The sequence below is a fragment of the Sinocyclocheilus grahami genome, unplaced genomic scaffold (assembly GCF_001515645.1).
Source record: "Sinocyclocheilus grahami isolate Dianchi unplaced genomic scaffold, SAMN03320097.WGS_v1.1 scaffold73.1, whole genome shotgun sequence".
NCBI classification, from domain to species: domain Eukaryota; kingdom Metazoa; phylum Chordata; class Actinopteri; order Cypriniformes; family Cyprinidae; genus Sinocyclocheilus; species Sinocyclocheilus grahami.
In genome coordinates, this window is record NW_015505252.1 from 638,082 (window position 1) to 648,297 (window position 10,216).

Sequence of the window (10,216 nt, forward strand, 5' to 3'; positions counted from 1 at the left end):
GTCTCTGTAAATCCACTCGCTGACAGCAGGTGGCGCTTATGGAAAAGCAGAATTACAGCTGTTTCCCGTAACCTCCGTGCACAAAGCAGTATTGCGATTAAGAACACTTCCTTTAGGTATTACATGGAGCGAAGATGAAAACAAAATGCCATCGAATCGTTTCCGAAGACAGTCAGAACCTTCAGAGGTACAATCAAATAATTAATTCATTCATATATTCATTTGTATAATTCCCTTAGCACTCTTTTAAAACCTCCCAGCTTTTCTGTCCTGTTTTCACTCAAAACGAAACTACTCTGCATTCTGTGCGCACGTGAGACTGTTACTGAAAACTGTGCTTTATGCTGGACAGTATTTAGTTATCGCGAGTTGTTCAAATCGCGGTAATCTAATACGGTTTTAATGATAATTAAAAGATGAAATGGTAATACTAACCGTCGGGAATTTTATCATGATTTATCGTCAAACCGGTAATCGTTACATCCCTAATATACTGTATATATATATATATAAATAAAAGACACAAAACAAATAGGAACATTATTTAATCAATTAATCATTTGATCCAATCTTTTGATCTAGTACATTGAATAAATTTCCTGAATTAACTTATTATCATCAGTCAATTTTGATAAATTTAATGTGATCTTGTTGAATATATTTTTAAATGATTATGAATAAATTATTATTAATTTGTTTAAAAAAAACAAAAAAACAATCACCATGAACTTGTACATGTTTATGCCATGTTGCTATTCATGTTTAAGTCCTTAATTGTGTTTCTGGCAGATAAAATATTGCGTTTACTGCAAAAATAAACTGAAAACATTTTCTTCTTTAACTTATTTTCCAGCTTCAACTTAAGTTATCTACCTTTTGTTAGTAGTAGCTACATTAAAAACAACAACAACATGCATTGACTCACCAGAGTTCATCCACGACTCTCACCAGCACAAAGAACGTGTTTTTACTGACGCGCTTCCTAAAGGTGTCTGGACTGTGACAGAACCGAGTATATGTGCAGCGCAGTTAAGAAAAAACACACCATGCAAACTGACTGCTGCTACTAACAGATAAAAATAAACCACACAGTAGAAAGGATATCTGTAGTGTAGTTTTTTAATGAGGTCTTCAGGCGTTATGAAGGTTCTGTAGGTTGTGAGGAAAGCCTCGCAGTACAACACCAAATCTACAACACAAACAGACAAATATGATTACTATGCATGCACTCAAGATATACAGCAAACCTCCATCACACAAACACTGCAGGAATCAATCAGCCTACAGACACTCTAATGCAAATTATAACAGAAAACATACTGACTGATCGAGCTTCATATGAAGAAAGCATGTGAATTACCTTTGCGGTCTGTTTCTGTAGCGTGAACTAACAGTATATCACCAGAGCCGGCTCTCACATCAGGACCATCATCATTCTATCAGAGAGAGAGAAATATTACTGCAGGCAACTGAAGTCCGGCTGCCCATCGCAGCACTGCACCAGCTGACGTCTGTCTGTGTGTGTGTGTGTGTGTGTGTGTGTGTGTTTTAGACTGTTTCAACCACTACAGAATTACTTTCTAAACACTGGAGGAAACAGACAAAAGCTCTGACCTTGTCAAAAAACACAATACATCAAATACACACATACAAAAGATTTCCAACAGAACTCTGTTAGCTTCATTCCTCTGTGATTCCTCTTTCTTTACCAATAAATAACACAGCATATTTTTAACTCAAATTAATATTTTTTTTCAATCTATTGATTTATCTGATAAGCCATGTAATAAGCAGAATAATGAACATGACATGCGGAATTAATCCTACAGTGATTTTATTTTGCAGTAATGATTGGCTGACTGTACATCACATACATAATTATGCTAATTTGATTGTCAATTTACATACTATTTGTGCCTCTAGAGTTTTGTCATCTGTAAAGTAAGTACTAATTCAGTTCTAAACAATTTTTGTTTAACCAATGAATCTCCATGAATTATCAGTTGTTTGTGGTATGCCCTCGCATAAGACCAATTTCTACGTGATGAAATTGTTTATATATTTGCATAACTTTTAAGATTTTAAGAATTTTCAAAACTTTTCCTGAAGTGGAAATTTTAAAATATGAACATATTGAAATACATGCACGGTATAGCATCTTTGCATAACTTTTTTTTTTTTTTTACATTTCTATGACTTTTAAGATTTTAAGAATTTTCAAAACTTTTCCTGAAGTGGAAATTTTAAAATATGAACATATTGAAATACATGCACGGTATAGCATATTTAAAAATATCCATATTTAAATGAAGCATACATGGATAAATAAATAAATGCATTAAAAAAAAAAAAACATAAAAATGCATGATAAAATCCATTACAAATGCATAAATACACAAATAAATCCATGCATAAATAAATGCATAAATGCATGCATAAATAAATCCATGCACAAATGCAAAAATAAATGTTTAATTAAATAAATGCATAAATCCAGGCAAAAGTGGACAAATAAATGCACAAATAAATTCATGCATAAATGCATGAATAAATAAATGCATAAACAAAAGCATGAATAAATAAATACAAATAACCAATCAAATCAATGCTAATATTCCCAGGTTTATCATGACTGTGCTCATCCTGGCTTTTGGTTTGAGAGGTTTAAACAGTATTATTACCTCTGCTTTGAGTGTGATGCGGCTCATAATCTCATTATGATCAATGAGGGACAGTTCATCAACATCATCGATCTGACCATGACTGGGTTCCTTCGGCCTGTGAGCGAGAGAAAACATATCACAAGTATTTACATATCTCTAACCTGTCCATATGACAGCAAACACACACGTACAAAGACTGGAGTTCATACCTGTCCTTAGACAAGGCTTCCTTGCTATTGGAGGTGGGTATGTGAGGGGTGTGGTCCTGAAGCACATCGTCACATGATGAGGGGTCCTGAAGAATTCAGACAAATGTATAATTGCACTCCAAACACATGCACACACAGCTTAACGCAATGACACGCATACTTACAGTGCGGTGTGTGTTTTCTCCATTAGCCTGTGTGGAGGAGTACAGGTTCACATACTCTCCCTCACCGCCTTCATCCACACTTTCACTCTAGAGCAAAAACAACAGGGACAACCGCCACAGATCGGTCAGACAGCCAGCAAATATTCACCATCAAACACACCATGTGAACGTTTCTCATGACATACAGGAAGAATGTGAATTCTGTGTTGCATTCTGTGCAAAATACCATTTTAATTACCATCAAATTACAGATGTCTCTTTTATTCATTCAGAAAACTCAAGACTTTACTCTGAAAACAAATTAATTACATGCAGTGTCTATTGAGCACTAGATGGCGCTCGTTGACATTATTTTGCACAATGTAAATTCACATTCACAAGGACCTGCACATAATCTGAGTCCACACTGCATTTTCATGAAAGTTAGAGATAAAGTTAAAGGCAATTATGCATGTGTGTCTAAGGTAGCTATGCTTTTCAGACAACTGCAACTCCTTTTGGAGACGTCTTTCGTGGGAAAATGTCATTCATGCTTTATTTTTAATTCTAGAAATGCAATACATAAAGTTATGTAGTGATTATGGTTTGATTCATTTAAAATTAAATAAGTCCATATTTATATAACTGCTGAACATGTGTGTGAGTTTTTGAGGGCGTGTTTACCGCAGAGGTAAGAAGTGAATCAGAAAGAGAAGACTCGGAAGGAAGACAGACGGCCAGAGAGACCAGAGAGCTGGTCAAGGACCCGTTAGAGACACCCCCACCATCTAGAGCTCTGCCGGCATTGGTCAAACCAACCAGATCGGAACTCTGCGATCAGTCGAGACAGAAGAAATGGGAGAGGAAAGATGGAATCAGAGGAAGTATATGGAAGAAATCTGAAAAGGAGGAAAAAGATTGGAGAACGGAGAGGGAAATATGTTCCATTTTGCATAAAATACTAGGACAGTGAGTTATAACTATAAAGAGAAAACCTCCAACAGACGAAACAACACATCACTGGACAAGTCAAATCCTGGCTGAACTTCCGGATGTTACTCAGAGGGATTACAGCACCTGCAGGGACTCGCCCGGATCACCAACAACATTCCAGATCATCCCATTACACACACACACAGCAAACATGGTCCAACATGTTTCCCTGAGAGATCGGGATGAGCATCCCCCATTCTATTCTGTCTGGGACATTCCAGCATGTAAGCATTCCACAGAGACTCAGAGGGAGCGAGGAAAAGAGATAGAAAGAGAAAAAACTTCCATATGGTTTCTCACAATCTTACACACACATACACACACACACACACACACACACACACACACACGGACGGGTTCGTGGACAGAGTCCGAGTTGCTGTAGGAATCGTTGAAGCCGTAAACCTCCTGAAAGCGCTTGTTTCTCCGCTGCTCGTAAATACTCTCGTTCTGAGGCGTCTGATAGAAGACGGACGGCTGTGGTTCAGAGTAATCCTCCACAAACTGCATGTACTGGAGAACTACAGAGAGAAAAGAGTTACACACATGAAATAGAGCCATTTTCTTGATTTCTATTTCACAATAAAAAAAACTACTGTATTCTTTTATTTAGATCTATGAAAATGCAGATCCTGTTGTAGGTAACAGTGAAAAAATTATATCAACTTAAACTGAAATAACATCTTGTATTACAGTAATTACATGAGAAAGAGTGTTTTGGTACTGAGAACTGACTAATTCATTTAAAAATATTAAAATAATCTGCCAATGCATACAATCTTGAAATGGGCTTAATTTTTCTTATGCAAAATATAATATTTCTAAATGTGGTTTTATATATAATGAAGTTTTATTCTCTCCTGTAATGGTATTTTTTCAGTTTTATGTGCTTTATTGGCATGACAAAAAGTGTACATTTTATTTCTAAGTCAGTGCAAATAAAGCAAAATAACAAAAGTGCAAATGGCAAAATAATATATATATAATTATATAATTTAAAAAAAAATCCTTTGCTACGTGTACTGCGTTAAGCTAACTGAGACTTGTTATAGCACTTGCATATTATTTCTCTTTTGTTGGTTTGGTTGCTTCCATTGTCCTCATTTGTAAGTTGCTTTGAATAAAAGCATCTGCTAAATGACTAAATGTAAATGTACATATATATATATATACACACATACATACACACACACACACACAATTTAAATATCAAATTACTTTTTCGATTTACAGTAATAAGGGAGAGTTTAATGAGAACTGACCAGTTTAATTAAAGGTAACCGATAGACTTAATTTAAAAATATTGAGTTAGCTGATTAATTGATTTGGCAATGCATAAAATCTTAAATCTTCTTAATCTTCTGTGCAAGAAACTGAACAGTATTTATATAATTTTTTACCTCTGATCCACCACAATGTCCAACTGTCCTGAGCGCGTTCACAACGTCCAATGAGTGAGGTATACGCGCGACAGATCGCTTCCGCTCATGCGTCTACTATGCCAGAGCACGTACACGCATCACACGCCGGATGTTGTGAACGCGCTCAGGACAGTTGGACATTGCGGTGGATCAGAGGTAAAAAACTATATAAATACTGTTCAGTTTCTTGCACAGACCGATTGTTTCGTGTCTTAAGACCTCAATGTATCGTCACGAGCCGCAAATTTCCCACAGCATGTGAGTTCTGACTTTGGAACCCAATCTAATCTGCATCTATTTCACAAAAAGCAAAAAAAACACATAGTTAATCCATATTTTCCAGTTAACTTTACAGTGACCCTGATGTGGCCACAAAAACAGTCACGTGTTGCCTAATCTAAAGAAGCTCAGTTTGACCTCTGACCGTCAGGAGCTTAACCTCTGACCTGCTGCATGCTCCGCGCCCTCAGGCACTCACGCTCATGCTCAGAACTCACCAGCTGTCTTTGTTTGGGAGGCAGCGCTGGCGGAGGGACGGGTTCGTGGACAGAGTCCGAGTTGCTGTAGGAATCGTTGAAGCCGTAAACCTCCTGAAAGCGCTTGTTTCTCCGCTGCTCGTAAATACTCTCGTTCTGAGGCGTCTGATAGAAGACGGACGGCTGTGGTTCAGAGTAATCCTCCACAAACTGCATGTACTGGAGAACTACAGAGAGAAAAGAGTTACACACATGAAATAGAGCCATTTTCTTGATTTCTATTTCACAATAAAAAAAACTACTGTATTCTTTTATTTAGATCTATGAAAATGCAGATCCTGTTGTAGGTAACAGTGAAAAAATTATATCAACTTAAACTGAAATAACATCTTGTATTACAGTAATTACATGAGAAAGAGTGTTTTGGTACTGAGAACTGACTAATTCATTTAAAAATATTAAAATAATCTGCCAATGCATACAATCTTGAAATGGGCTTAATTTTTCTTATGCAAAATATAATATTTCTAAATGTGGTTTTATATATAATGAAGTTTTATTCTCTCCTGTAATGGTATTTTTTCAGTTTTATGTGCTTTATTGGCATGACAAAAAGTGTACATTTTATTTCTAAGTCAGTGCAAATAAAGCAAAATAACAAAAGTGCAAATGGCAAAATAATATATATATAATTATATAATTTAAAAAAAAATCCTTTGCTACGTGTACTGCGTTAAGCTAACTGAGACTTGTTATAGCACTTGCATATTATTTCTCTTTTGTTGGTTTGGTTGCTTCCATTGTCCTCATTTGTAAGTTGCTTTGAATAAAAGCATCTGCTAAATGACTAAATGTAAATGTACATATATATATATATACACACATACATACACACACACACACACAATTTAAATATCAAATTACTTTTTCGATTTACAGTAATAAGGGAGAGTTTAATGAGAACTGACCAGTTTAATTAAAGGTAACCGATAGACTTAATTTAAAAATATTGAGTTAGCTGATTAATTGATTTGGCAATGCATAAAATCTTAAATCTTCTTAATCTTCTGTGCAAGAAACTGAACAGTATTTATATAATTTTTTACCTCTGATCCACCACAATGTCCAACTGTCCTGAGCGCGTTCACAACGTCCAATGAGTGAGGTATACGTGCGACAGATCGCTTCCGCTCATGCGTCTACTATGCCAGAGCACGTACACGCATCACACGCCGGATGTTGTGAACGCGCTCAGGACAGTTGGACATTGCGGTGGATCAGAGGTAAAAAACTATATAAATACTGTTCAGTTTCTTGCACAGACCGATTGTTTCGTGTCTTAAGACCTCAATGTATCGTCACGAGCCGCAGGGTTTAATTTGGTTTTGTCTGTGTATGTTTTTTTTACTCTCAAAGCCATGGAGCCCATTGACTGCCATTATAAGACTGACAGAGAACGGTTTAAGTTAAAAATCTTCGTTTGTGTTCTACTGAAAAATCAAAGTCACCTACATCTTGGATGCCCTGGGGGTAAGCAGATAAACATCAAATTTTCATTTTTGGGTGAACTATCCTTTTAAATGGCCCTAAAAATAGGCTTTATTTTGTTATACACAATATTCTTACTGATTCGTTTTACAAAATATGACCCAGACAAGAGACCCACTAAAAAAAAAAATATATATATATATATATGTAAAATTGTTCTCTTACTCTGCTTGCCCTTCTTCTCTGGCAACGGCGGCGGGCTGTCGGTGTCGGTACAGCGTGAGAAATCATCGTCTCCTCCATTGACCTGCGGCAGCGGCGAGGCCAGCATCAGCAGCGGGAACGGTGGCGTCAGCTGCTCCTCTTCTGACAGGTTCTCGTAGTGCGATGGGAAGCGCTCGTAAATAGGGTATGCCGATATGATCGGCGCCGACCGCCGCTTCTTCTGCGGGAGGGCGGGGGGAAGCACGCTATTGGTCAGTGCAGGTGTGAGGGGCGGGGTCCAGTACTCCAGGGAAGCATGATTGGTGACGGGAGCGCTGAAACGCGGGCGGGTGGGGGCATGGGCGGGGCTTAACGACTGAGACTGCCCGTGGCATTCTGGGAGAGGGCTCAGACTGCTGCCAGTGCCCGTCGGAAACGGTAAAGGCTCGGATTCGGATAGATCCTGATGCAGGAAGTCGTAATCAGGATCGTATCCCTCTAAAGACAAAGAAAGAGAGGATCATATCCTGGTAAGTGTTCAAAAACCTTCAACTTTTATTCGTAATAGAGTTTGCATACCTAGTGTTTCACAGCTAGTGTTGCGAGAGCACTGGCCGCTGTCTCGCTCCTGTGACGAGAGCTGCTCGTCGGACTTGCTGAGTTTTCCCATACTGTTACAGGGAGAAAGACGAGGAGAATCCCCGCCGTATGACTGGCTCCCTCCGGAGAAACGCCTCTGGAGGAGATCCACGTCAAACTCCTGCTGCTTTAAACACAGATCATGTGACAAAAACATCGTCGCTCTAGGTTTTGACACATCCATTGTTTTAAAATAATTCTCTGAATGCACACTGTAATGACATGCAAAACTATTATATGTGATTTTGAATGAAGTTTTGAATATGATTTTATTATTATACGCGGTTTTGAATTTTGCATGTCTTTATGAAGTTTTATGCTCTCTCTTTGTTTTTAGCTTTACTGGCATGACAAAAACTGTCCAATCATTTTTATTTAATTTATTTTATTTTATTAAATGTGTGTGTATATATATAGTATTTATAGAGTTTTAGCTTTTAGTTTTAATTACTTTTTCTTATGTGTAAGTCGCTTTGGATAAAAGCATCTGCTAAATGACAAAGTAAAGTAAAAGTAAGTAAAGCAGTGCAAATCAAACTAAATAACAATAGTGCAAAATTGGTCAAATAGAATTAATGTAAATTAAAATAAAAAAATCTAAAATTAAATAAATGAAAAGTAAAAATTTTAAAAATATTTTTTTTTAGCTTTGGCTGTTTCATGGTTTCCTGTGTACGCAGATATTTCTTTAGACGAGGAGAAAAAAAAAAGATCGGCTAGGGAAAGCTCGGGCTTTGTGTGGATGTAGCCTTAGTTAATGATCAGAACACCGATCAAAACACCATTCAATATTACACACTTCACTTTCAAGTTAAGAAATCAGCATGACACTTCTTGTTGTGGTTAAAAAATAATCAATAATCAGGATTAGGCACGGTGTAAAGGTCAAGGGTCGTGCTCAGGTGCTGTACCTGTCTAAGAGCTCCAGGAGGCAGGTTGAGACCACATGGGACTCGACTCATCGGCGCTACCACGGCAACACGTGTGGGGGAGGGGGCCGACTGTCGCTTCTTGGGAGGCAGAGCGGGCGCGCTATGGCACAGTATGCAGAAATATGCAAATGAGCTCACAAGTATGAAACAAACAATGTAACAAGGTCAAACGAAACGAGCACAGACAGTCTACACACAGTTAGTGAGGGTCTAGCCTGGAATTTAATTGGACACACACACAAATGCTAACACACACATAGAAGTAGCACAGCGGTGGAATGTGTGGTGGGTGGTGAGTTCAGAACTTGGGTTTCCCTGACAATTCTTTACACTTCAATGAAGCTCTAGCGGGTAACCACGGCAACATTCGAATAAACTAATCATAGAACACCCAGTGGGAGGGATTAGAGCGGGATGCAGCGCTAGTCAACAATCCTGACGGAATGCATACAGGATTCCATTTGGAATTTTTGGAATAATTTGACAAAATATGTAAAGGATCCAAATTGGGAATCAATTAGAATCTTCTAAGGGTTTAATTAAATTAAATTAAAAACAACTGAATAAACAGAAATTTTAACAGGAGTTCTACTAGATATTTTAAGGGATAGTTCACACAAAAATTAAAATCTGTCATCATTTACCCTCAAACCTGTATGAGTTTCTTTCTTTGTTGAGCACAAAAGTTATTTTGAAAAATGTCAGTAACCAAACAGTTGATGGTAGCCATTGACTTCCATAGTATTTTATTCCCCCTACTACGAAAGTCAACGGCTACTGTAAACTGTTTGGTTACCAACATTCTTTAAAAAGATATTTTTTGTGCTCAACTCATACAGGTTTGAGGGTGAATAAATGATAACATTTTCATTTTTGGGGGAAGTATTTTTTAGTATTTGAAAAATCCTGAAAATAATATTTTGATGTACTAAAGGAGAAATGTATCCTATTGAGAATTATGATATTCCTATTGGGACTAAAACTAAAACTGAAACTTAAACAATAATTGTTTTCATGAAAATGTTAACTGAAATAAAATAAATAATAT

At 37.2% G+C, this 10,216-nt stretch overlaps 1 protein-coding gene across 1 annotated transcript in view; it reads right to left on the reverse strand.

Moving 5' to 3' along the window:
* LOC107585645 (rap guanine nucleotide exchange factor 1-like) overlaps positions 1 to 10,216 on the reverse strand; it is a 38,086-nt gene that overhangs the window by 11,609 nt on the left and 16,261 nt on the right. Inside the window, exons 8-17 of the mRNA XM_016272754.1 lie at positions 9,148 to 9,268; positions 8,177 to 8,363; positions 7,619 to 8,095; positions 5,927 to 6,132; positions 3,037 to 3,123; positions 2,873 to 2,958; positions 2,682 to 2,778; positions 1,361 to 1,436; positions 1,105 to 1,189; positions 926 to 1,018 (exon numbers count right to left, since the gene is read on the reverse strand). Coding sequence (XP_016128240.1) covers positions 926 to 1,018; positions 1,105 to 1,189; positions 1,361 to 1,436; positions 2,682 to 2,778; positions 2,873 to 2,958; positions 3,037 to 3,123; positions 5,927 to 6,132; positions 7,619 to 8,095; positions 8,177 to 8,363; positions 9,148 to 9,268 — 1,515 coding nt within the window. The remainder of the gene's footprint in view (positions 1 to 925; positions 1,019 to 1,104; positions 1,190 to 1,360; positions 1,437 to 2,681; positions 2,779 to 2,872; positions 2,959 to 3,036; positions 3,124 to 5,926; positions 6,133 to 7,618; positions 8,096 to 8,176; positions 8,364 to 9,147; positions 9,269 to 10,216) is intronic.